At 42.7% G+C, this 27,806-nt stretch overlaps 2 protein-coding genes and 1 long non-coding RNA gene across 4 annotated transcripts in view; 2 read left to right on the top strand and 1 right to left on the bottom strand.

Moving 5' to 3' along the window:
* The first annotated feature begins 302 nt into the window (after nucleotides 1-302).
* On the top strand, nucleotides 303-27,802 carry LOC124278347. Its single transcript, XR_006899068.1, has 4 exons — nucleotides 303-1,821; nucleotides 6,361-6,366; nucleotides 19,561-19,571; nucleotides 27,793-27,802. It is a non-coding gene; the product is annotated as an uncharacterized LOC124278347 (long non-coding RNA).
* LOC124278346 lies at nucleotides 7,483-17,771 on the top strand. Its single transcript, XM_046714069.1, has 6 exons — nucleotides 7,483-7,767; nucleotides 8,602-8,704; nucleotides 10,507-10,669; nucleotides 11,171-11,320; nucleotides 17,055-17,321; nucleotides 17,375-17,771. The coding sequence occupies exons 1-5, from the start codon at nucleotides 7,567-7,569 to the stop codon at nucleotides 17,239-17,241; spliced, it is 804 nt and encodes a 267-aa protein (XP_046570025.1). The 5' UTR covers nucleotides 7,483-7,566; the 3' UTR covers nucleotides 17,242-17,321; nucleotides 17,375-17,771.
* LOC124278345 (RNA-binding protein fusilli-like) overlaps nucleotides 20,560-27,806 on the bottom strand; it is a 30,099-nt gene continuing 22,852 nt past the window's right edge. Inside the window, exons 10-13 of one of the 2 annotated variants that reach the window (XM_046714067.1) lie at nucleotides 26,640-26,900; nucleotides 25,702-25,930; nucleotides 25,000-25,271; nucleotides 20,560-24,081 (exon numbers count right to left, since the gene is read on the bottom strand). In XM_046714067.1, the coding sequence (XP_046570023.1) occupies nucleotides 23,923-24,081; nucleotides 25,000-25,271; nucleotides 25,702-25,930; nucleotides 26,640-26,900 (921 nt within the window). In that variant the 3' untranslated portion in view covers nucleotides 20,560-23,922. The remainder of the gene's footprint in view (nucleotides 24,082-24,999; nucleotides 25,272-25,701; nucleotides 25,931-26,639; nucleotides 26,901-27,806) is intronic. The other variant, XM_046714068.1, reaches the window with a different exon arrangement.

Genomic DNA, 27,806 nt, shown 5'->3' with positions numbered 1-27,806 from the left:
TTTATATTTTTTTCCACTTTTTTCACAAGTGTTGTATCGCATAGCTTGTGAAGAAACCTCGAAACATATAAAGGAACATTTGTGCTTTCATGTGATCCTTATTTTTTTCCCTCAGTATATATTCATTTCAGAGACTAGATGTTAGTCTATTGTGGACAGTTCAGTCACAAATCAATTACCCTCCATGTTTAGTCAGCAAGATAATCATGTTTGATGGTATTTTGTCTTCACTATGTACTGACATGTACGGTGTGACAACAACTCTCGTGCCCATCGCTGGTGGGAAATCAAGAATATTATCATTGAGGGAAATATGAAAAGAAAAATACTTCCATCTTTGTCATAAGAAATCGCTTCATTAAAATATAATCATGTATTTATTCATGTCTAAATATCAACTTTTCTGTAGTTTATTTATTGTGGCCTAAATATGAACTTTTCCCATAGCCTAGCAACCTTTTAGTTGGAGAAGTATGTACCGATTAAATTGACAGTTCCTCCTACCCTTAATTAGTTGATCTGCAAATTTGTATATAGACGATTTCACTCAGAATATTAAGTATGCAAGGATTAAATGTAAGTACAAAATATGAAATTGTAAATACAAATGTTGTGTGGATCTGGTGGTTTTTAAAAATAAAATAAGTTAAAACCAGTGATGTGGTGATATCACCTTGACAACCAGTGTGGTTTACACCTGAGGTGATGCTAAGGTGTCCTTGCCGCCTCAGTGGGGGAAGTTGTGTTCCTTCAGAAACTTAAGATCTTGGGCTGGAATCGCCTGTTTATGTCTATAAGTTTGTCATCACCATATCCGTGCTGTTTTGACCAAAATGGTGAACCTCTGAGAACTGAAAAAAATGTTTAAAACCCTCATTATACCAAAACCATTCCAGAAGCTTAAAAATCTTTTTTCAGAGATAGGGCACTAGAAGTACAAAAAATGCTAAAGTACTTTAGCACATGGCTCAGGGTTTTTGGCAAAAATAGTCAGTTAATATAAATTTTGTAATATATGATTTAATTATATATTTTAGTACAACTGCGTGGTTAGTTTAATCGATATGAGGGTGGGGGCCCTCTGCATCCTTGCAGATTCACCCCCTCTGGATCGCCTATGCCGCATCAAGGGCATGTGTTTGGGGGATACCCTGAATCTGCTTACTGTGTCCATACATACCATGGTTGGGTACTACAGGACTCTTGAAAGTCATTGAATAGATGGACCAACCACTCTCCCCGCTGACCGTCCTCCTACACCATGCTATCCAGCCTCATCACTGTCCTAACATAGCAAGACCACCTCTAGTAATTTGTGGGTAAACCCTTGTATATTATTCAAAAGAACTTATGAACACATGCTCCTTTCATATGTCTATAGTTAATCTGTCCTGCCATGACGCCTGGTTCATTCTGGTAATTAATCTGTCATGCCACATCCTATTCTTTCATACTGTACAGTTACTCTTTCATGGCATGACAGATGGCATAGTAATATGAAAGGACCTGTGTTCTTTAACATCTTTTGAGTTGTATACTCTGTCTCCATTCTGTTTTGATAAAAGACATGGGCCCTTTCGCCATCTTAGCTTCATTTCGGAAGTGACGTCACCGTCTCTGCCTGTATGTTCTTCATATTCACTAGCAAGACACAATTTGTCTCTGGAAAATAAGTTTATTGGAGGGCCATTTTTTTAATCTGGTTGAAAATGAAAAGATGATAACAAATGGGACCAGGTTATTTATCATAACAGATTGGAGATTACGAAGACTGTTGTAGGTCCATTCTGTTTGGGTTCCTGTGCGTGTCTGTTCTGGGCAGTGTTGATCCTTTTTTTTTCTTTTCTTTTTTTTTCATCTGTGACTTTATCATGTAATTTTAATGTAATTACTTACATTGTAATAAAATACGTTTTTATTAGTGAGTGTTCTTACATGTTGGCCTCATTGGGATTCCTGGTGAGAATTCGTCTCTAACGAACACCCTCTTGTCTGTCATACTAACCCTGAAACAAATATACCAAATACGGCCCATGCAAGTCTAGAATGTGTGGCTTGTCTAGATTACTGCATTTGCAGGAAATCACTAGGCTCACCACTCAGCTTATGGCGTGTCATCGTAGCTTGAGATTGATCAAAATATCAACCAATTACGTGAATGCCGCCGTCATGTAACTTGAATATTGCTGAGCGCGGCATTAAACAATGCACATTCACGTGCACACAGTTCTATTGAAGGGGAGTGTTGTGTGTAAGACAATTCAGTGGCAGTAGAAACTGTTGTCAATATATGGAACTGATTGTCATTGGCAGCAAAGAACTGAGTTTCTATTACCAAAACACGTGCGATTGTGAGCTGATGTCAACCGGGTTTTTTTCTGGATAGGACAGTGTCAACCATAAGATAGCAGGATATGAGCTGGCCTATATGAGCTGACTAGTTTTTTAAACGTCTTCAGGGGCAGTGAGGTGGCTTAGTGGTTAAAGCGTTCGCTCGTCACGATGAAGACCCGGGTTCGAAACCCCACATGGGTACAATGTGTGAGGCCCATTTCTGGTGTCCCCGCCGTGATATTGCTGGAATATTGCTAAAAGCGGCGCAAAAATTACTCTCTCACTCACACTTATATGTACTATTGTACACTGCTCAACTTCACCTGTGTTTATCTATATAAATTATGCATGCCCCTAAGATCACTCTAAAGTCACATCGCCGTGCAGTTGGAATAAACAAACAAACAAAAGTCACTACTCCACAGCTTCCACCCCGCCACAGAATACAACGTGCATACATGTTTGTATGTGAGTAATCTGTCTCTGTTGTATGTCCAGGATGTCCTAATGATACGGTGAATACCATCGCCTACACACTGTCACTATGGTTGTGTGGGATATGACAAGTAAACCGGACCTACCTATAAAACATGGATGTTGGTTTGGCTATGCGTCAAATGCAGACATATTGCATGGCACACATACAACACATATCCTTAAACATAAAATCTGAACTATTTTTCATAGTTTACTTAGGGGCGGTGGGGTAGCCTAGTGGTTAAGGCGTTCGTTCGTCATGCCGAAGATCCCGGGTTCGATTCCCCACATGGATACAATGTATGAAGCCCATTTATGGTGTCCCCCGCCGTGATATTGCTGGAATATTGCTGAAAGCGGCGTAAAACTAAACAACCAACCCACAGATCAGGTCATACATTAGATTGGATATAACGTCCAGTGACAATCTCATAGACTGTGTTAGAGTTGAGGACAAACTTATATCTGACCACCATGCTGTGTTTTCTGTGTTGAACATGGAGAGTCCTGATTTGGAGAAATCAATCCGATCATGCAGAAATCTTAAAACTATTGATAGAGATACATTTTCCTCCGATCTCTCGCAGACCCTCACGTCTGAGTCCAACAAAGGTGATGCATCTGACTTGACTCAACACTACAACACTGCTCTCCGTACAGTCCTGAATAAACATGCTCCAATCAAACAGAGGCTGTGCTTGGTATTGTGAGGCTGTACGAGAAGCCAAACGTCTCAGACGGCGTGCTTAACGGAAGTGGAGAAAAACAATTTTAGTTGTACACCGCCAGATATATCAGTCACTTTGCAATAAGGTCTCAAAGACAATAGAGCACAGTAAGAGAGAATTCTACAGGCAGAAAATCTCCAGTCTCCAAGGAAAACCACGTGAGCTTCAAAAAGTTTTGAATTCTAATCAGGGCTAAAAAGGTGAAGATATACTTCCAGATATTTCAGATCCTATTGCTCTCGCTGAGTCGTTTAATGAGTTCTTTAAAGACAACATCCTGGATATCAGACAAGTCTGTCTTGTCGTGGATCAGCTGTATCACCAGCAATCCGTACCCCAAGGATCGCCTCTCCTTGATTTTCAACCCTTTTCTTTATCTGATGTGAAATCACTTATCATGGAATCGAATAAGACCACTTGTGCCTCGGACCCTATGCCAACACAGCTTGTTGTGGATCATTGAGATTGCCTACTTCCGGTCATCACAGATATCATAAACAGAAGTATTTCAACTGGCACATTTCCTCAATCTTTGAAAAATGCAATCGTCAAACCTCTGATTAAAAACAACAAATTGGACAGTTCACAGCTGAAAAGCTATCGACCTGTGTCGAATTTGTCATTTCTATCGAAACTCATTGAAAAGGCTGTAGCAAAGAGGCTGATGGAACATCTCTGATCAGTGACTTGAGAAATATTCTGGATTCCGTGAATTTGGCTGCCCTTGTGTTCATTGATTTGAGTGCAGCGATTGACACTGTAGAACACGAACAGCTATTAGAAATCCTGGATTTGCAAGTTTGAGTGAGAGGAACTGCTTTGAGGTGGTTTCAGTCTTTTCTGAGTGGTCTGAGCCAAGAAGTGTCAGATAAGGGTGTTACTTCATCTAGACTTGAGTTAGCTTATAGGGTTCCTCAAGGGTCGGTCCTTGGACCGATTCTGTTCCTGCTTTATGTGAACTCGCTACCAGCAGTTATCAACAAGCACGGTTGCAGCCACTGTGGATATGCCGATAACACTCAGCTCACTACCATCTTGAGACGGAGCACACTTCTGGAAGACCTTCAGATTGTTGATGACTGTGTGTCCGACATAAAGAGATGGATGACATCTAGAAAGCTGCAGCTCAGTGACAGTGAGACTGATCTGTTGATAGCCGGCAGCCATAGGCAGCTGCAGGGAGTATCAGTCTCTGGTGTCAAGGTGGCATCCTTTGGCATTCAACCCTCCTCTGTTGCCAAAGACCTTGGTGTGTACATCGAATCTAATCTTTCACTTGATGCCCACATTAACTATCTACGTAAAGTCTGCCATCACCATCTCAGAATCATTAGCTCAATCCGCCGATACATCACCACAGACTGTGCCCATACATTAGTAAGATCTCTTGTGCTTACTAGACTTGACTATTGCAATAGCCTCCACGCTGGATTGAACTCTATGCAAATACAGAACCTCCAAACAATTCAAAACACTGCTGCCCGTATTGTATGTCTGAAATCTAAGCGAGATCACATCACTCCACCTCTCATTTTCCTACATTGGCTCACTGTTAAGTACCGTGTGAACTTCAAAATCCTGTGCCTTGTATATAAATGTTTCCACAGTCAAGCTCCAGAGTATCTGTCTGAACTCCTTACACTGTACACCCCTGCGAGATGTCTAAGATCCCAGAATCAGCACTTACTTACAGTCCCTAAAGTCAGACTTGTCTCCTATGGCCAGAGGACCTTTTGCCTACACTGCAGCATTGCTTTGGAATTCACTGCCAGCTGACGTCAAATGTGTCGAATCACTGAACTGTTTCAAGTCCCTTCCCTTAGAACCTTTCTTCCTTTCTTAACACCAACTGTTTGTAATGTCATGTATACATTGTACATATATGTACCCTTTTTGTAGCGCCTTGACCTATCATTGAATGCACGGATACAGGCGCAGTTATAAATACCAACTATTTTGTTTTTTCCACAAAACATACACAATCCTGATGAATTGTTATCAAGCATAAAGGAATATTCATTCCTCAGGAATGTTTTTTAAGACGTCATGCCATCCAGATTTACATTATGGACGAGTTGCTCATTTCATTAGACGATTTTTTTTTCAACTGACTGACTGACTGAGTTTAGTTTTACGCCGCTTTTAGCAATATTCCAGCAATATCACGGCGGGGGACACCAGAAATGGGCTTAACATATTGTGCCCATGTGGGGAATCAAACCCGGGTCTTCGGCGTGACGAGCCAATTGTTTTTTCAAAGAGTGTACCATCCAAGCTCTTTGGTGCGATATCCTGTGCGCGGAACTCTATAGGGAGTGAAACGAAACTTTCAAAACATTTTCCCAAACTGTTTTATTCAACAATAGAAGCTTGTTTAATACAATTTGAAGAATACTGGTTTCAATTATTTACCTGTTTTACACCTACAGCAAATGAAACTAAAACAGACCAACTCACTACATCTCGGGAATTTTACAAACTAGTAGAAATAAAGCATGTTATAATTATTTTTGATAATATTGGGTATGAGATGATTGCCATATCATCGGTTATCGACTCTGTCAGGCGTAAGCGATAATTGTTAAATATATGTACTATTTATTTACGTGTATTCTAGAATATGTTCGTGAAAAGGTACGGTGGGATAGCCTTGTGGGTAAAAGCGTTCGTTCGTCACGCCGAAGACTCGGGTTCGATTCCCTACATGGGTACAATGTGTGAAGCCCAATTCTGGTGTCCCCGCCGTGATATTGCTGGAATGATGCTAAACGCGGTGTAAAACTAACCTCACTCACTCATGTTTGAAAGAGCAAAGGGAAAGCATTCGGTTTGTCGTCATTGATACAGAAGACTCATACTACCCAACTGTACATCTCACGTTCGCCATCTTACCCATCGTAAGATCTTAATTCAAACAGATCCTGTCGTGTCTTAGTTTTTGTCATAATTATAACACCTTCTCGTTTAGACAGCTCTGGGAATGGCTTAACTTAACTCGGTTTTCTCTCATTACTACCCGTGAAGGTCCGGGTTACATTTGGTCTTCAGTAACCCATGTTTGTCGTCAAGGGAGACTAACGGGATCAGATGGTCAAGCTCGAGGACTTGGCCGGCACATCGTATCCCAAGTGCAAAGATCGATGCTCATGTTGTCGATCACTGGATTGTCTGGTCCAGACTCGATTATTTACAGACCGCCGCCATCGACAGTCGAGCACCGTTGTGTCGAACTCTGATAACTCGATATCTCGGTTGTCTCATATATTATTAACATCTCGGTCCGGCAAAATCATTCATAATTTCTTATTATTCAAGCTCTTTTAACTCGATACAGATGTCTCGATATTTCGGATGTCTCGATATAATTTCATGGTTCCAACAAGCAAAATTACCCTTTGAACTCGATATTTGCAAAGAAACTCGATATTCACATACCTTTCAAATACCCCTCTGAACTGAGGTTGTTTCCACACGTGAATATTGAGACAACGGTGCTCGACTGTAGCTGGAATATTGCTGAGTGCGGCGTAAAACAACAAACAAACTACATTTTTCACCACAACAATCTAAGCGCGGCTCAGCTTCGGCTCAGTGGGTTAATGGGCCTCTATGTTAACAGTTTAGCTCATCAAGTAGAAGGTCCGGGATCGAACCCCACACACAATAATGTCTAATGTGTGTTGCCCGCATCTAGCTGACTTGGTTGACACATGTCATCCAATTGCGTAGATCGATGCTCATGCTGTTGATCACTGGATTGTCTGGTCCAGACTCGATTATTTACACACCGCCGTCATATAGCTGGAATATTGCTTAGTGCGGCGTTAAACAACAAACAAACAAACCGCCGTGATATGATAAGAATAACGCTAAATCCAAATCCATGTCACTGTAACATTTGTGTTATCGATCTGTTCCCGCCTTGAAAAAGAACGCGCTCGAGCAGTCCACAGCAACACACCGCCACACATAGCAACATCTCCCGGTCAGTCACGTAACTTGATACCATCAGCGTAGAGACCTAGTCATGGCGTCAATGACTGTGTACCAGAGTCTGTCTTACGTCGTCGCAGTCAACGTCGTAACGATAGCATGGGTGTATGTGGGTCATGTGAAATGGCTGAGCTTCCAGACACTGGCAAAGGCGATGTTCCTGCCGACAGCCATGGCGCTGTATTTCACCGACGACGTATGGTCCCTGGTTGTCCGAGTACTCGGCGTGCGCCAGGTAGGTCACGTGCCCCACCATGTTATCTATGTATGTCAACGCCTTGACTCTCTAACCACGTGCCAGGCAGTGTACCAGATCAGAGCGGATCACGTGATATGTCATCTTAGATTATTGTAGAAAGACTTGCTTAAAGTGTGCGCAAAAACTATTCATAAAAGAACTGTTTATGATTCGCAATAGTTTATATGGTATTTTCTGTACTTACGCTTTATTACGGAGATATATGAAATTACAAGTGGAATGGTTGGGGTTGACTTCGATAAGGAAATAATTACTGGTATATACAGTATACCCTGGTTATAATGACACCGTTTGTGCAGGAGGAAATATGGCATTATATCCAGGGTGGCATTATAACCAGGTAGGACAGTTAGAGGACCTGTGCAATTAACAAGGTGATTGAACTGATGCCTCCTGTAACTGGCACATAACCAGGAAAAATACTATTGTTCCAAAAACCATTGGCAAATGGCATTATATCCAGTTTGGCATTATAACCAGGGTGCACTGTACATAATACTAACTTAATCAGGTGAAGTCATATATAAATAAGCCTCTTTCTCTCGTGGTGTTATTATTTTGTGGATTCTTTCTCTCACTCTCTCTCTCTCTTTCTTAATCTCTTTCCCTCTCTGTCTCTGTCGTTCTCTCTTTCTCTGTCTTCCTCTGTCTGTGTGTGTGTCTCTCTCACTCGGTGTGTCTCTGTGTTCTCTCTCTCGTCTCTCTCTCTGTCTCTCTCACTCTCTCTCTCTCTCTCTCTCTCTCTCAAATACTCTAATACTGCAATATGGAGTACTACTTTGTACTTCGAGTGACTCTTCTTCTATCTAGCCCTTGGAAGCTGTGGCCTATTCGGCGGTAGCGGTGTACAGTGTCGCGGCCCTGGTGGGAGCTTGCGTCGTCATTGACCTCCTCATGGGATGGGCACAGCTCAGTGAGTATATGTCTTCAACAATCCAAGTCCCATATGTTGGCGTAAAACATATGTATTAGTGAGTGAATGAATGTTGATTAACGCCGCAAAGAGATCTGTTAATAATTGAGTCTGGACCAGACAACCCCGTGAATGGAACGCTGAGCAGGTAACCCCATCATCAGTGCGCGATAACAGCGGGTCTAGCCAGTCTCATCATACAGTTTAGTCGAAACGACCTCATGCATAAGCAAGTAGAATTCATACAAGTCATCAGTACATTTCGTGATCGGAATCTGTCTCTACACGCTGTCACGCCATTCGTGACCAACTCGTGTTATTCCGGGACAAGTCAAATGGAGGTTACGAAAAGGGACGAGTGTTGACAAATGGCTGTCACGCATGTCACGCAGCACTGTGTAGGAAGCGCGCTATGGCGGTGTGTGACAAATACGTCACGCTCCCAGTAGGACAAGTGATCTCGCTGTGAGGAGCTTGTATAGAAATAACGTCACTATATCGCTTGAATAAAGTAATAACTACAAGTAGCTATGGTAGGAGAAAAACAACTCTCTTACCATGACATCGTTTCGTTCAATACATAAGGTCCAATTTGTTTATATTTTTCAAGATCTGTTCAGAATCACCACTTGTAAAGGTAATACGTCATAAGTATGTTTATGTGGAAATAGCCACGGACAATATTTCGCGAAGACGTGTTTAATGAACAAAAGGTCGTTGCCATGTGCCACACTCTGACAGCAAACAACACGTGACTGATTATGAGTCAAATCACCCGTCCAAATGCTGCCAATGCGATGGTAGGCAAGGAAAATTGTTCCACTGTTTAGCGAGACCATTGCCGGAGAGTTGTTAGAGTTGCCGGAACGAAATCTGCAATTCGTTCCACGTGGGTTTGGTGTGACCTTGTTGTCCACTCCATGCGGACAACGGTCTATTGCCCTAAGTAGGTACTGACTTCCCACTCGCGATGAAGTCGTGCGTCCAAGAGGACGAAGTCCAGTCCCAGTGCACCAGCATAGGTCTCAGGTACACATATCCTTATAGCGCAAACCTGTCAAATGGCGTGATCTTCAGCCAAATCCAGACTCGTCTGCCCATGACGTCTGTCGGGTCAGTGGGATGCGAACGCATGCTTTCCAAGACAGCCTCGTGGAGAAGAATTCGTACCATCGGAGTTGAAACGTTAACGCAAGTTTCCGCAAGTCATTTGGGGTGTGGGACCAGTGTTGACGTCTTTCTGCGATAAATAGAGCCTGTTTTCCTGCTGTGTGGTGGAAAGTACGTTGTCGAATGCCTGAATGTCTGGTATCAGTTCCACGCCCTGCTGATCACACCGACACCAAGGACGTTTTCATCCTGACGCTGTGTTGGCCCAGTTTCTAGAATGCAACTGTGTTTGCTTAATTCTGCGGTTGTCTTTGACGTTGAGAGGGTTCAACTGCGTTCAGTTCTGGCAATCCTCGATGTTGTGCTACCTGATGATGATTCTCTCTTTCAGGAACCTCTTGAACATAATGCTCATGATTGGCTACTTCTGCATGATCGTCATGAAACTGAGGTCCTGTAGGGGTTATCGATACAGCTTTCTGAGAAAGGGGGTGGGGTGCACGGTTCATTTTCATGCGTTTTCAAGAGTGTCAATGGTCATTTAATATACTTTCAAGACAAAAAGGGAGATGTGCGGACCCTCTGGATCCGCCTTTGTATGAAATCATTGTTATTTCAATTTGCATTTATTAGATGAAGCATTAGTTCTCATCAAGGAAAGTTAGATTGACTCCTCCACTTCTGTGTGCCAGATCACCAGCCTGACTACCAAGCTGACGTCTTGAACGGCACATTCTTCAACGGCACCTTCTTCGGCAGCTTCCTCAGGGCGGCGGGGGAGGAAGTGGGGTGGAGATGCTTCTTGCTGCCGTCATTGATGTCCCACTTCACGCCAGGTGTCGCTCTGTTACTTAGGTACGTAACGCTCCAGGTTCGAAACGTTGAAAAATGGTACTCCGCACAAGGTCTGACGCTGTCACTGAGGTTATTTACTGTATTTACCCGAACGTACGTCACTGTGTTCCCCTGCTCTTGGTACATTAATTCGTCCCCAGCTATTACATTAATCACTGTGCTCCCCAGCGTCTAAGGTACGTCAACATTTTCTCGCTACTTGGTACGTGACTATGTTCTCTTGCTAATTGATACGTCACTGTCTTTCCCGCTGCTTGATACGTCACTGTGTTTCCCGCTCTTTCTTACGTCACTGTTTCCAGCTACTTGGTTCCTCACCGTGCCCTGCTACTTTGGGGTATAGTTTGTTATAGGACGGCGGTCTGTAAAATAATCGAGCAGTCCAGACAATCCAGTGATTGACATCATGAGCATCGATCAACGCAATTGGAGGGGAATAGAGATGCATATACTACTATGCATATGTTTATGTGTGTTAACAATTTGGTCTCAATTTTTCAGCGGTGTAGCATGGGGACTGTTTCACGTGCCCGTGTTGATACTGATGACGTCACGACTGTCACCCCCAAGGCCCCGCATCACCGTGCTCGTGCAGTGTTTATCTGTGACTTTATCAGCTTTCCCCCATGGCTGGGTGGCAATCAAGTCGGGGTAGGTCTGTCTCTGTACAACGAATGTGGGTGTAGATGGGGACACTAGAGATTCATGACGTGTGGAGAAGTGTGTGGGAGGTGTGTGTGGGGTGTGGGTGTGGGGGGTCGGTTGGATGGTATGTGACTGGTATTACTGTTTAGTTGTCTGTTTAACGCTGCACCCAGCAATATACCAGCTATATGATGGCTGTCTGTGAATAGGCGAGCCAGACAATCTAGTGACTGACACCTTCAGCATCCACCAAGTCAGCGAGCCTGACCACCCGATCCTGTTAGTCCCCTCTTACGATACGCATTGGGCGGTGAAGACCGATTCCAACCCAGATGGTCACAGGTTTGACTGGTATGAGGGATCATTTGCATGATCTGAGCCTCAAGTAGAAAGACTTGACCTAATAACATTAAACATTTAAACGATTATATTTCAATTTGTGTAAGCGATGTTTAAAGATTTTGTCTTAGATTGTTTGGAAGTTCACATCTTGGTTGTCAAAAACGTTCCTCACGGCAGGTGTACGACATCGCCTGAATTGATGGTTTCGGACAGAACTGTCTTCATGTTTGGGAACAGGGATATCTGTCGGGGTCACATCTGGAACGTGCAGCGTTTCCAGAAGCAGTTCAAAGCTACACTTGTGGATTGTAGCCATGGCACAGACTGATTTGCTTTCTGGTGCAATGAAAGATCTCACAATTTCTAAACTCCTCACGTCATTAGTTCGTTCCGGAATGACCTCACAAGAGTGCCTCTGTGACCGTTTAATGTCTGGTCTTTTGGAAGAGTGTCTACCATGATGAAACCAGAACACAGAGACCACAACGTTATCACCCGATGGGACAATATTTGCCTTCGTTTGTGGTGCTGATGTCAACGTTATCACCCGATAGGACAATATTTGCCTTCGTTTGTGGTGCTGATGTCAACGTTATCACCCGATAGGACAATATTTGCCTTCGTTTGTGGTGCTGATGTCAACGTTATCACCCGATAGGACAATATTTGCCTTCGTTTGTGGTGCTGATGTCAACGTTATCACCCGATAGGACAACAATATTTGCCTTCGTTTGCGGTGCTGATGTCAACGTTATCAATCGATAGGACAATATTTGCCTTCGTTTGTGGTGCTGATGTCAAATGCTTAGCTGATTTCATTATTGTTTTGAAATTGGCGAATTACGGTTTCATCCATTGATTCAAATCGTTGCAAGAAACTCTGATTCCGCTTTATACAGAACTAGATCAGAGTCTTTATGCCTGTTGCTTTTTCAGACATCAAAAGCCTTGGAACTAAAAGAGCTGTTAATATTTCATTACCGAAGTTGTTTTGATAATGGAATGTACAATCTTCTGGGAAACACCTACTGAAATACCAAGATGACGTTCAGTCATATAATGGTAGTATAATGCATTCTATGGATATTATCTGATGTCTGCTGCAGTCACAAACCTTCCACGATGGGGGTCCGTCTTAAGGCTTCCCTTCCACGTTTGAACTCTGTTGGCCATCTCTTCACGTTGGCACATGAAAGGTCATTTGTCCCTATAGTTCGGCATGAAATGCATGTGGACCCGTTTTTATGTAAATATCTCTTCATCCAATGACCCAATCGATCTCAAACTGTGCATGTGGATGTTTTGTCAGACAACCTAATCACATTGTAAATCACCGATTTTATGCATTTGTATTAAAGAATCTGTCTATGTAACTGTCAACAAAATCAACAGCAGACCGCAGACTGCTTGCAGAGGGAGGGAGCCAATGACCTGTAACAGCGGCAGTGTTGGGTCATAAAGGTAAATGCACGTGCAGTTCATGATAGTTACCTGTGCACTGCACAGTGATAGACCGTTTGATCATTCCCATTGACTACTTCTAGCTGTCATCATGAAAGCTTATTCAGATGATGCTAAACGTTTAAGTAGAAATGTGTTGAATTTTTTTAAAAGAGAGCAAACGTAGCAAACCGATTTATAAGGTGTCGGATTACATGAAACGTACAACTTTTGCTCTTGGCATGAAAAGAACATCGTGCTAAAAATTGTGAAAAATAAACCAACAACCAATAAACAAAACCTTGTACAAAAAAGGTAGGCATCGAAAGTTAGATTCTTTGACATCAGGGTCATCAGAGATGTCATTCGCCGGCTATTTGCTAGAAATGAACACCTCTTCATACCTGTCACGTGCATAGCTGACCTACATTGACGAACGTTGACCTTTATGACCCAACACTGCCGCTGTTACAGGCCATTGGCTCCTCTCCTCTGCAAGCAGTTTGCGTTCTGCTGTGTATTTTATTGACAGTTACATAGACAGATTCTCTAATACAAAATGCATAAAATCGGTGATTTTACAATGTGATTAGGTTGTCTGACAAAACATCCACTTGCACAGTTTGAGATCGATTGGGTCATTGGATGAAGAGATATTTACATAAAAACGGGTCCACATGCATTTCATGCCAAACTATAGTGTTGAACTCCTGTCTTTTCTCCAGGTACTTGACCACAGAACGTGCTTTTAGTTTGTCAGTTTGCCAAAGGTCACAGGACCCTGGGCAATGTTTATTTGGCTGACTTTTCAGAACGAAACGATTTGTTCAGATGGCAGTTGAAGTGTTTGTGCATGTGCCTCTATGCCAACATGAAGTGTCAACAACCAAAGATTTCACTATTACCCCAATTTCTATACGAGGTTCAGAATATGTCAATCAACCCCTCACAGTGCACGTATCTCTTCATGTGTGGTTGGGATACTCGATTTGAGATACGGTATTTGTGAATATTTCACTCTCTACACCCCGTGTTTCAGATCTCGACGTGGGTGTGTCCGTGTATGCTTCAATCCCAATTGGCGTGTCTCTGTATGCTTCAATCCGTCTGGAGGTATCTGTGAATACTTCAATGCCTGTGGGCGTCTCTGTGTATGCTTCAACCCGTGGGTGTGTCTGTGTATACTCCAATCCCTGTTTAGGTGTATGTGTATACTTCAATCCTTGTGGGTGTGTCTGTGAATACTTCACTTCCTGTGGGTGTATCTGTGTATACTTCAATCCCTGTTGAAATGTATGTGTATGCTTCAATCCTTGTGGGCGTGGATGTGTATGCTTCAACCCGTGGGTGTGTCTGTGGATACTACAATAACTGTTCGTGTGTCTGTGTATACTTCAATCCTTGTGGGTGTGTCAATGAATACTTCAACCCAAGTGGGCGTGTCTGCGTATATTTCAAACCCTGTGGGTGTGTCTGTGTATACTTCAATCCCTGTTGGCGTGTCTGCGTGTACTTCAATCCCTGTAGGCGTGTCTGCGTATATTTCAATCCCTGTGGGTGTGTCTGTGTATACTTCAATCCACGTGCGTGTGTCTGTGTATACTTCAATCCCTGTTGGCGTGTCTGTGTATACTTCAATCCCTGTTGGCGTGTCTGCGTATATTTCAATCCCCGTGCGTGTGTCTGTGTATACTTCAATCCCTGTGGGTGTGTCTGTGTATACTTCAATTCCTGTGTGTGTGTGTGTGTGTGTGTGTGTGTGTGTGTGTGTGCGTGTGTGCGCGTGTGTGTGTGTGTGTGTGTGTGTGTGTACTTCAATCCCTGTTGACGTATCTGTGTATACTTCAATCCCTGTTGAGGTGTATGTACATACTTCAGTCCTTGTGGACGTGTCTGTGTATGCTTCAACCGGTGGGTATGTCTGTGTATACTTCAATCCCTGTGCGTGTGTCTGTGTATACTTCAATCCCTGTTGGCGTATCTGTGTATAATTCAATCCCTGTTGAGATGTATGTACACACTTCAATCCTTGTGGGTGTGTCTGTGTATGCTTCAACCAGTGGGTGTCTGTGTATACTTCAATCCCTGTTGGTGTATATGCGTATACTTCATTCTCTGCTGAGGTGTATGTATATACATCAATCCAAATGGGCGTGTCTGTATACTTCAATACCTGTGGGCGTTTCTGTGTATACATCAGTCCCTGTTGGCGTTTCTGTGTATACATCAGTCCCTGTTCGTGTGTCTGTGTATACTTCAATCCCTGTGGGTGTGTCTGTGTATACTTCAATCATTGTGGGTGTGTCTGTGTATATTTCAATCCCTGTGGGTGTATCTGTGTATACTTCAATTCCTGTTTAGGTGTCTTTGTATACTTCAATCCTTGTGGGCGTGTCTGTGTTTGCTTCAACCCGTTGGTGTGTCAGTGGATACTACAATTCCTGTGGGTGTGTCTGTGTATACTTCAATCCCTGTGGGTGTGTCTGTGTATACTTCAATCCCTGTTGGCGTATCTGTGTATACTTCAATCCCTGTTGGCGTATATGTGTATGCTTCAATCGCTGTTGAGGTGTATGTACATATTTCAATCCTTGTGGGCGTGTCTGTGTATGCTTCAACCCGTGGGTGTGTCTGTGTATACTTCAGTCACTGTGGGTGTGTCTGTGTATACTTCAGTCCCTGTGGGTGTGTCTTTGTATACTTGAATCCTGTGGGCGTCTGCGTATGCTTCAATCCATGTGAGTGTGTGTTTGAATACTTGAATCACTGTGGGCGTGTATGTGTATACTTCAATCCATGTGGGCCTGTCTGTGTAGCTTCAGTCCCTGTGGGTGTGTCTTTGTATACTTGAATCCCTGTGGGCGTCTGCGTATGCTTCAATCCATGTGAGTGTGTGTTTGAATACTTGAATCACTGTGGGCGTGTATGTGTATACTTCAATCCATGTGGGCCTGTCTGTGTAGCTTCAGTCCCTGTAGGTGTGCCTTTGTATACATCAATCCCTGTAGACGTGCCTGTGTATACATCAATCCCTGTAGGCGTGTCTGTGCATGCTTCAATCGTAGGCGTGTCTGTGGATACATCAGTCCCTGTGGGCGTGTCTGTGCATGCTTCAATCCCTGTAGGTGTGTCTGTGTATACATCAATCCCTGTGGGCGTGTCTGTGCATGCTTCAATCCCTGTAGGTGTGCCTTTGTATACATCAGTCCCTGTGGGCGTGTCTGTGCATACTTCAATCCCTGTAGGTGTGCCTGTGTATACATCAATCCCTGTGGGCGTGCCTGTGTATACATCAGTCCCTGTCGGCGTGTCTGTGCATGCTTCAAATCGTAGGCGTGTCTGTGGATACATCAGTCCCTGTGGGTGTGTCTGTGCATGCTTCAATCGTAGGCGTGTCTGTGGATACATCAATCCCTGTGGGTGTGTCTGTGCATGCTTCAATCGTAGGCGTGTCTGTGTATACATCAATCCCTGTAGGCGTGTCTGTGCATGCTTCAATCGTAGGCGTGTCTGTGGATACATTAGTCCCTGTGGGTGTGTCTGTGCATACTTCAATCCTGAAGGTGTGCCTATGTATACATCAATCCCTGTAGGTGTGCCTGTGTATACATCAGTCCCTGTGGGCGTGTCTGTGCATACTCCAATCCTGTACGTGTGTCTGCGTGTACTTCAATCCCTGTGGGCGTGTCTGCGTATATTTCAATCCCTGTGGGTGTGTCTTTGTATACTTCAATCCCTGTAGACGTGCCTGTGTATACTTCAATCCCTGTAGACGTGCCTGTGTATACATCAATCCTCTGTAGGTGTGCCTGTGTATACATCAGTCCCTGTGGGTGTGTCTGTGTATACATCAGTCCCTGTGGGTGTGTCTGTGCATGCTTCAATCCCACACTTGCGTTTCTCATACTCGATATGGGTCTGTCACTCGGCATATCACTCTCCAGAGCTTGTGTTTCAGATACTCGATTTGGGCGAGTGGTCTGATGCATACACTATGGAACCAGGTGAACCCCGTCATCTTGGGCAGCATCTACACCCAAGCACCGGGTGTCGTAGTCGGTCACCAGTGGCTCATCAACGGCGAAGGGCTGGCGGGATGCATTGTCATCCTTCCTCTCGCCATTTGGATGTCGGTAACAATGTGAAGAGCAGATATAGCGCCAAGAGGATCGCAAGGTGTCTACACGGAGTGAGTGAGAGAGTTTAGTTTTACGCAGCTTTTAGCAATATTCCAGCCATATTACGCGGGGACAGCTTTTTTACCCATGTGAGGAATCGAATATTCCAGCCATATTACGGCGGGGGACAGCGGAAATAGGCTTCGCATGTTTTACCCATGTGAGGAATCGAACCCGGGTCTTCGGCTTGACGAGCGAACGCTTTAACCACTGGGCTACCCCACCGCCTCTGCGGAAATAGCGGCGTGCTAATGATTGGAGCTTTCATACCTTGGCGCTTTTTTAAGTAAAGAACCAACCATCTGTGACCAACAATAATGTTTGCATGGTAATACTTACATAAGAAGTAATAATATTTTTGTATATCGTATTTTCACATGTAAATGAACATAATATTGTGTAGCATTGTGGTAATGAGCATATATTATGTGTGTCATGTTATGTTCTGTTTTGAATCATGTTATCAAGAGGAAAATGCATTTCTTTGACATATCAAATGGCTACTGTTATTATTTTAACTACATATATGCCATAGCCATCTTTAAAAGAGGAAAAGTCCCCCGTGAAGGCGTCTACTGTGCAGTGGGTGAGTGAGTATAGTTTTAAGCCGCTTTTAGCAATATTCCAGCAATATCACGGCGGGGGACACCAGAAATGGGCTTCACATATTGTGCCCATGTGGGGAATCGAACCTGAGTCTTCGGCGTGACGAGCGAACACTTCAACCACTAGGCTACCCCACCGTTTCTACTGGGCAGAGTTAATAGGTGTAGCGTCTGTTGTTACATTTCTGACACGTTTGATCTTTATCTAAACAGGACGTGCCACGGATTTGTCACATGACATGCCATGAATGTTTGAATATAGAATATGTATTCGTGACCCGCATGTGTGTTTGAACAATGTTCTCATAATGTCCTTTTCTTTTCAAACAATATATTTTCATGACGTAAAAGTGTGTTTAAAGGATGTGTTATCTTGACACGCCTATGTGTTTGAACGATAAGTTGTGGTGACGCCAATGTGTATTTTAACATTGTGTCATGACGTCCGTGTGTGTTTGAACAATGTTTCCTGTTGCGCATACGTGTTTCAACAATATGTCATCATGACGTCCGTGCCTGCTTAAGCAATGTGTTGTCCTGATGTCCTCGTGTATATCAACAATATGTTATCCATTGTGTTTGAACAAAACAGTGCATGTGCGTTTGAGCAATGTTATCCTCACGTCCATGTGTTTGAACATGTTATCATGACGTCCATGTTTGAACATGTTAACCTCACGTGCATTTGCTTGAACATGTTATCCTCACGTCCATGTATTTGAACGTGTTATTCTGGCGTTCACGTGTTTCAACGAAATATTGTCATGACACCCACGTATACCTGAACAATACCTCATGTCGTGCATGCATGTCCGAGAACTCATTGCGTGAGTGAGGGAGTATAGTTTTACGCCGCTCTTAGCAATATCCCCGCAATATAACGGCGGAGTATACAAGAAATGGACTTCACACATTGTACCCATGTGGGGAATCGAACCCGAGTCTTCAGCGTAACGAACGGACGCTTTAACCATTAGGCTATCCCACCGTACCTTTTCAAACACGAAGATATTCTAGAATACACGTAAATAAATAAACTGCCCCTGAACAACTTATTCTGGATATGGGGTTAAAACAATGTGTTGAAAACAAGCATGTGTGTTTGGACGAAGTTTGCCAGCGTGCATTCGAGTGTGACCAAAGCGCTGACCGAGTGAACAAAGTGTTGCCCTAATGTGTGTGAGTGAGTGAGTTTGCTTTTAAGCCGCTTTTAGCAATATTCCAGCAATATCACGGCGGGGACACCAGAAATGAGCTTCACACATTGTACCCATGTGGGGAATCGAACCCGGGTCTTCGGCGTGACGAGCGAACGCTTTAACCATCAGGCTACCCCACCGCCCCCTAATGTGTGTGAACAATTAGTTTTATGGTTTATCTTTTATCCATCATCACTTCCGCGGCGATTATATTCAAACAAAATAAGTAAAGCTTGTGTTCAGAATAGAAGCGATGTACCTCCGTTGATCATTGGGTCATCCGGAATGAAACTCTTTGGGGAATCGAACCCGCGCCTTAAGCGACAATGGGGAATGCTTTAACTACCACCACGCACCCAACTTGAATTTCAAGTGGGCGGTTTGCGTCAAGTTGTGGAATGAATGGCGACATGACTCAACACGGTGACGCCATCTTAGCTCACGTTGGGTTAAGGAGTGGGGGGAGAAGGCTAATAGAATAGCTTCAACCAGAGTTTATTTATGTTTTTCTCTGACAACGCAACGAAATACAATCTTTTGTTACATATTCAGTTTTGATTATCTCACGGCATTTCTTCAGTAGAATTAAAACAGCTATGTAATCGCACTGGGGATCGAACCAGCAGCTACAACGTGACGATTGTATACCATAACCATCGAGCTATCGGTCAACTTTGCCATATTGACTTGGGGACTTTATATACAAGGTGGAGGAACGAATAATTATCTTTCGTATAGAATCCTTAATATTTGGCTGTTACCGAGTTTTACTTTCTCACAGGCTTATTCCCCCATACTGTTACGTTTCAATAGTGCCGTAACATTGCATATTATAAGATGGGCCCCCAAATATTTCCAATACCAATTTATTTCAATTCATTTCTCAATGAAATTCATCGGAGATGTTAGCAGTCTTGTACTCTCATGCGATCCTTTAACAATCACTATCCCCAAGTAAGTACATTTGGGATCACGGATTAAAATACGTCCCAATTAAACTATACTGGTCGTAAGAGGCGAGGTTATGGATTGGATTGACAGTCTCAGTGACTGGTCGATATCGTGTCATCTTAACCAGAGGTCTTGGATTGTTGTTCACAATATTAATCACTGGTCCTGCGCGATGATTTACAGGCAATAACATACAGTTAGAGTTTTGCAGAGTGCAGCGTTAAACGTTAAAACAAGAACACATTATCAACTCGAAAAGGAAATGCAGAAAAGGGTATTCCTGTTTATCCAGGCTTCCGTTAACGACGCCATAACCTCCTGAACATGTCTTAGAAGCAAAGTGTCCCATAATAAACTGTTATTAAACAACCCTTTAATACTGCAACAGATACGGAATTCGAATTTCTTCCTCCTTTTCACTTGGACTATATCACCTTTGAAATAGATCTATACAAGCGCTGATTTGTACAGGAAGCCACCGGATTTATGCATGTAGACAGGATCGGAAAATAAGCAAAACCAATACACTGTTATATTCAATATTTTAACTAACGATCGATACGTTTATTTCACGAAATAAATTAAAAGGGCAATACTTACACGAATAGAATACATTATAACTGCCAAATGTGGCGACTTCTAAATAAATCTATGAAAATAGGAGACAAGATAAAATCTTGACATGAGTGATGGCGTATAATGGCGGCCATGTCACCAGGACAAGTGGCCTGAGCTCCAAACAGGGCATGGAGGCATCGCTTAAAAATATTAAGATCAGATAAATATGACTAGTTTCTCTGGCACGTATCTCTCCTCTCATCTGAAAACAGCAGCACTGACCAGCCATGTCAAACCGTCACATGATCATCACGTGATCTGGACGAGGCTGCTAGGGGTGAGTGATTAAAAAATATGGAGACCTGTTAATGGGACGGACATAGCACAAATATAAGCAAACCAGTGATCTGTTAGAAGTTTACGTGAGGGTTTTGCGTAACTCACACCTCGGCAATGTTGACACTGAAATAAGTCCCGTTCACCGCAGAAAGCTGCGTGCACATCCCACCACCATTGGGTTAGGTGAAAACTGGGAGAGAGATGCTGCTATAGCAATCATCACTATAGCAACCGTTAATATTAATACATGATATTGCGACACCCATAACTTACGTTTCCCTCGTTGACTGATGGAATATATTTGTATTTAGCTTGATCAAAACGGATCATTTTGTTACATATAGTTAAAGCAACGTCACGTTGTCACGAAAGAGTATCATAGTCGCTTTCCAGTCCCACGCATGAGCAAAGGGGTTTAGGGAGACAGTTAGTAGGAGGAGGGGCTGGATAAACGGGTTTATTTGCTTCATCCCGGAAGAGGAAGTGTTGACAACGCCATATTCGTTGACGAGTAGAGTCAGCAGTAAAGACAGTTTCGAACCATCACCATGATAAAAGCATCGGCACCACCACCAAGTGTATGAAGGGAGTTTATTCAGGAGTATCAGCTTACTAACTACACTTAGTACAATCAGATGGGCAGGTGCCCGCAAAAATACAATCATATACGAAAATCTAGGTGACGACTCCATGACGTCAGGATTCGTGATTGCTGTCAGTAATAAAGCACAGATCTACAAAACCCAAGTAAATATACAATGCGCAGCAACCTGCGCATTTCGCATGCACTGTTGACAAATGATGATATTGCACATTAAAATAATGTAGATCCAATAGACAAGAACTGCACCCTATGAGTGCCAACATATCTAACATCTACCTGCACGACCGTGCTATAACATTATACTTCTTACTCAATAATATCGCCATTTAGTTGGTGTTTTAACACCCGCAACGACGTCAGACAGTAAAATGAGATTGCTTCAAAAATGCATCACAGTGCCCATACCCTACGAACCGTGACCCGGAACTGCTTCCTCGGCAGACGCATGGCAAGATCGCACTTCCGGTGAGACAGGCTAGACAATGGCACTTGACAATTCGCCATTACTTACTTTCTATTGTTTCCGAGTACGATACGTGTACTTATTTCAAATAGTCAAACATTGAGCAAGCTGGTAACAAATATTTGAGTTGTGCACACTAACCGAGGAAGCAATAACTGATAACATAACCTCCAGATTGGCTCACCACAGTCACTGAAGGCTCATGGAATGTTGCTGGGATAGATCCAGAATGGAAAGTTTCGTTGCACTGTCAATGTGGGCGTTATAATACTGACATCAAGAACCCAAGTTTCAGAATGAGTGAGTGAGTTTAATTTAACGCCGCTTTTAGAAATATTCCAGCAATATCACGGCGGGGACACACCAGAAATAGGCTTCACACAATGTACCTATGTGGGGAATTGAACCCGTGTCTTTGGTGTGACAAGCGGACACTTAGACAACTAGGCTTCCCACCGCCCCAGTTTCAGAATGATGTATCCCTCAAACGTTGCCTTCGTGTGTATATTAATAAATATTAATACGATACATATAACATGCAGCCTCCACATGTATGGTAAAGATATGGATATATCCCACATGTGTTCCCGTTCTTTTTCGACCTTCAATAACTGAGGTGAGCACCGACATCTCGACCCCACCTCACGTCAGCTACACAGACATTACAACTACAATAATCAGCCAGAGATATAACATTCAATCTATATGTTTGCAATATGGCAAAAAATAATAAATATGACGTAAAGGCACATTCACTGTTGTGATGAAATACATCACAAATAACTAGAAAATAATTGCAGCTGTTAAGTTTGATTTCGAGTGGAACCCTCTTGGTCTATACACATCTATGACGCAATGGCGAACATATTACCTAATCTTTGGTCCTAGGGACAGTCCAGATAGAGGGAGACTCAGCCAATGTGGTTTCTATTCATCAAATGCATAGAGTTTTATTGCGAAGTTGTACCATCAACTCCATCCTTGAAAAATAATTTGGTTCAAATCACAGATATTTTGGCGTTTCGTAAGTAAGGCACATTTCCAAAATAGGGCAATATTTTTGGAAGGGAATTTAATATGGTAAACGTATTAAAGATGGTAAATACGATCGGACATGTAGAATATTCAGTCAACTGCAGGACAAAATGACTAAATTGTTTCATCACGGAAACAAGCTTATCATGAATCCACGGTAGGGGCCAGAGAGCGGCTACTGCAGCCAGGGTGTGGTAACGTGTAAGTGACTAGATAACCAGTTGCGCAGAGGGCTTATACAAAATAAGGCCGTCGTCAAAACGCGACGTCATCAACAGACATAACAAATAACAATGACGTCATCAAAATATGTACACAACAAATCCTATACAAGTCTCTATGTACAACACTGGAGTGGTCTGTAGAAGACCGCTCGTTAAAATATTCTAAATTAATGTATATGTATATATAATTCATCTATTCAGTAACAAGATAAAACACGTTATTTTACAAATACAACAGTAATATCGACATCGAATAAATAGTTACAATTTTCATTGTCTACAAGTCGACATGATGAGGAATGCATGGTTGATAGTGTATATAAATATGAAAAGTGGTTTTAATATTTTACAACTAGAAAAATATGTGTTAAAATTTCAACACAAAATAAATAAGATCTGGTTCAGCTTATTCTCCAACATTGCGACAGTCGACACTGTACAGAAGCACAATAAATCTCTCAAATTACACAATAAAAGTACCCTTTTTAGTCTAGTAAACTAAAAGCTGGCGTTTTTTCCTTCCAGAACGGCCATATTGGCATGTGGAGGGGACGTAAAATATTACTAAAACAACGTCAAGCAGCACGATTGCCGGGCCGGGCAGAATTCATGTCACCATTTTCAGTCATAATGCGCAGGTCTGTTGTCATGGACTCCCATCACGTGGTCGTCATGCCATGAAAAGCTCTATAAAGCGGTTGCCCAAATGGCGCCTGTTTTTCTCGATGATTGCTCTTTCGCCTTCAGCACGTGACGAGAAGGTGATCAAAGCATCGCCATTTGGCTTCCCGTCAGCGCTGTGTTGGAGTTGGACCGTCTCTGGACTCACCTGAAAACAAAACCCATAAAATAAGATTCTGGAGATCAACGAAATGTTTAAATCTGCTTAAGTATGTTTACATTTGGTATGTCTATAAATTAACGCCAGGACAAGCCTTAACATATTACAAATTACTGTTATTATTATTATTATCATTATTATTTTGTGTTTATACTACTACGGGGGGGTGCAACATGCAAACAGATTTTTTTACAGTAATAAAACCAAACCAAAAATAAGGCAAGGAACAAGGGAGCAACGGAACGAAAAATTGAAATATAAACAAAACCGAAGCAATGTGTTCACATAAAGACACACAGGCTATTAATTTAACACCATACCCAACACACGCAACAAAGCTTGCCAATTCAAGTCTGCGATATCCATCTTTCAAAAATGAATCTCGCGAGACCTGTGGGTTACGCGAGATCACATGATTATCACGTGTGACACGCAGAGTTGCTATGTGATGTGTTCAGACCACCTCGGGTAATGAGAGGCGCAGGCGTTTGGGACAGGAATACCCAGTATAGACAGAACCATTACCAACAAAAATGGAGGCAAGCGAAAGATAGGCGGACTGGGATATCACTACGACACATGATCCAAAGCTGCAGGAACTCGGAGCACTTGCGGCCGACATCCCGATGTGCCGAACACAGACAATCTGGGTCTACCCGGAATCAAGGGCCCCGTATTTTGAGTAACAAGGAGAGGGCGGGTGTCCAATACCCTTGCGACCACCATCATCCAAGCAGTAACTAAAATACTGCATATACCTATCAAGTGTACATTTAACCAAAATATATCTTTAGTATGTAATGGCACGGAGAGATATGTGTGAGACATTGCTGCATGCATCAGGTTGCTCGTGTAGGGACAGTTTGTCCGTGTTCGGCAAGAGGCAGTGTAAGAGAGTTTAAATACCTCTGGGAATCCTTGGAAGTAATTGATAATGTCCTGGACGGTTACATTATAAGGCAGGCCTCTCATTACGATGACCGAGGGGCCAGTATGGGTGAGATAAGTCTGAGGGGAGACAGGGGGGCTGGGGTACCAGTAGAGGATGGGAGGGTAGAAGGACGTCGCCGGACGCTGGGGGATGTGAGTCATCGTTGGGGGAAAGGCGGCTGGCAGTGGCTGTGGCAACTGGGCATACGGCAACGTCCCCAGTGAAGGCATGATGGTCGGTGCTGTTACTAGGAAAAGGGAAAAATATAGGTGATACATTGTGATAAGGAAGTATTGTGTGTTGGATGCATTAGATGAATGGTAACAATGTTTTATAGTTGGGATATTACTTAAAGGAGTGAGTGAGTTTAGTTTTATGCCGCTTTAAGCAATATCACGGCGGGGACACCAGAAATGGGCTTCACACATTGTACCCATGTGGGGAATCAAACCCGGGTCTTCAACATGACGAGTGGATGATTTAACCATTAGGCTACCTCATGGCCGCAGAGTTTTTAAAATCCCAGGCTCGAAACTATTTAGAAATCGTAAATGTACAAGCACAGTCTGAAGCAGAAATAAGGGTTTGAAACCTGTCCGTTAGATTTCTTAAGTAGTTTACATAATGTAATGTTTTTGGATAAAAACAATGTTGGGTCAGGGTTCTGGAACACTCACCTGGTGTTATAATCTGCCTCTGTATCATCTGGGCAGGTGCTTGAGGAATGGTGGCCATTGGCATGCCATTGGTCAGAACAAGGCTCATGTCATCGCCAGAGCACTGTATGACGTCAATCAAGCGCTTCTTGTTGGCAAATGTCATAGGTCGTCGGTGTCGGTTGATGGCGGTCATGCTCGATGCTTCTTCTGAGTCCATCTGAATGAATGCCTCTCCCGATGGCTCGCCCTAAACATAGTACACAGGAATCAGATCAATGTTACACAACGAGACACTAATGACAGTATTGAGGTCGTCAAACCCATTGATACAAGGGATTAGGAGGTCTGTTTATTTAGTATTCGAGACTCACCATGAAGTGAAATATAAATGACGCGAATAACATCGTAAAATGAAATACGGTTTTAACAAACTAAAATGTACAACTGCACCTTATAATTAGAGAAACGACAGTAATTCTGAGTGAGTGAGTTGGGTTTTACGCCGCTTTTTGCAATATTCCAACAATATCATGGCAGGAGACACCAGAAATGGGCATTATACAATCTACACATATGGGAATCGAACCCGTGCCATCGTAACGAGCGAACGTCTTAACCACTAGGCTACCCCATCACTCAATGGTAATTCTGAATGTCGACTGTCCCGCACACTTTAATATTTCCTCTACACGGGGGCCTAGATTAAGCGTGTATAATAACACGGGAGTTTATATAATTATAATTAAAGGGCAGGGAGCTTTAACCTGTTACACATCAGTGACCATGCAGTTATTTATGAAGTGCAAAACCAAAGACGATTAAAATCAAATGCGTTCAAAGTGAAAGCATTAAATGTGAAAAAACTACAATGTGCGACATGCACAATTAATGCAAACGATATGAGTAAACAACGAATGATGAATTATCTCCCCTACACAGGAAGGAATAGCACCAACCTGAGCTGTATAGACCATGTGTACCCCTTGATACACAATAAACTGAGAATATTCGCCTAGGAATGTTAGAATATCTGTCACTTGTGCTATGGTAGGCAAGTTGCGCAGGCGTACGCAGTCTTTCCTTGTCCCGGCAGTAATTAGGTTTTGAGGAATGATGGTAGGCACTGTCGTTGCTTGCGCCGGAAGTTGCGCAATGAGTGGCGGAAGTTGTCCGTCTTGCTGTTCGGGGTTGCGAGGATCCATGCTCCTATTGAGAACCTGTTGAGGACATTGCACAGCTACAGTTACAGTGTTAGTGACGAACGACTCCTCCAACCAAATAAACAGACAAATTCGTTACAAAAACACAAACAAATGTTAACAACAAAACCAGATTAGTTGATTTGTGTAAAATGAATTAGAATGGTAAAAATGTTTCACGATAGAAAATAAAGAAAATGATTTCTCTTTTACCATAAACAAAATGATAGAATATGAAAATATTAATCTTTACAATTAAATGGAGATATTCTTCATGAAAAGAGTGGAAAGGAAGAGATATTTGCCAAGAGACCAAAAGCTGAGCGCGTATGTGGCGTAGATCGTCACGTGACGAGCACCTTGTCATGTAGTGTCACTAAGTGCGGTATGTTATGCTACACCCTCGTGTGTCTATATATACGTTATATAACAATACTGCTAGACATCTGGTTCAAGTGTGTACCCAACTTAACTGTATTTCAAATGGCATCAGCATACCATTTGATTTTTCTTTCCAGTATATTTCACATTTTTGAGATTTTCTTCAAAAAAGGATGACAGATCATTAACTGTATCTCAAATGGCATCAGCATACAATTCGATTTTTTCCCATTTTATTTTACTTTTTTGAGAATTTCTTCAAAAATGGATGACGATTCATGAATGATGTCTGAACAATGAAAAAATATGCGTAGTTAGACATTATTTCATCTCATTATGGTAACACTTCAAACCAAATTGTAAACAAACAGTCCCAAAACCACATTGCGAGCAAACGCCCTGTCACCACCTTTGAACCAAATATTCTAAAATACCTCAAACCACAAAATATACAAAATGCTGCTGAGGGTTAACTGACATATAAAGGGTAAGTAGGAAGCAGATGTTCGGTGTTGGGGGCTGACCCTAGGGTTGTTGTCGGTT

Source organism: Haliotis rubra, unplaced genomic scaffold, assembly GCF_003918875.1.
Source record: "Haliotis rubra isolate DU_JTF1 unplaced genomic scaffold, ASM391887v1 Scf235, whole genome shotgun sequence".
Taxonomy (NCBI): Eukaryota; Metazoa; Mollusca; class Gastropoda; order Lepetellida; family Haliotidae; genus Haliotis; species Haliotis rubra.
This window is presented reverse-complemented; position numbering and strand designations above follow the sequence as displayed.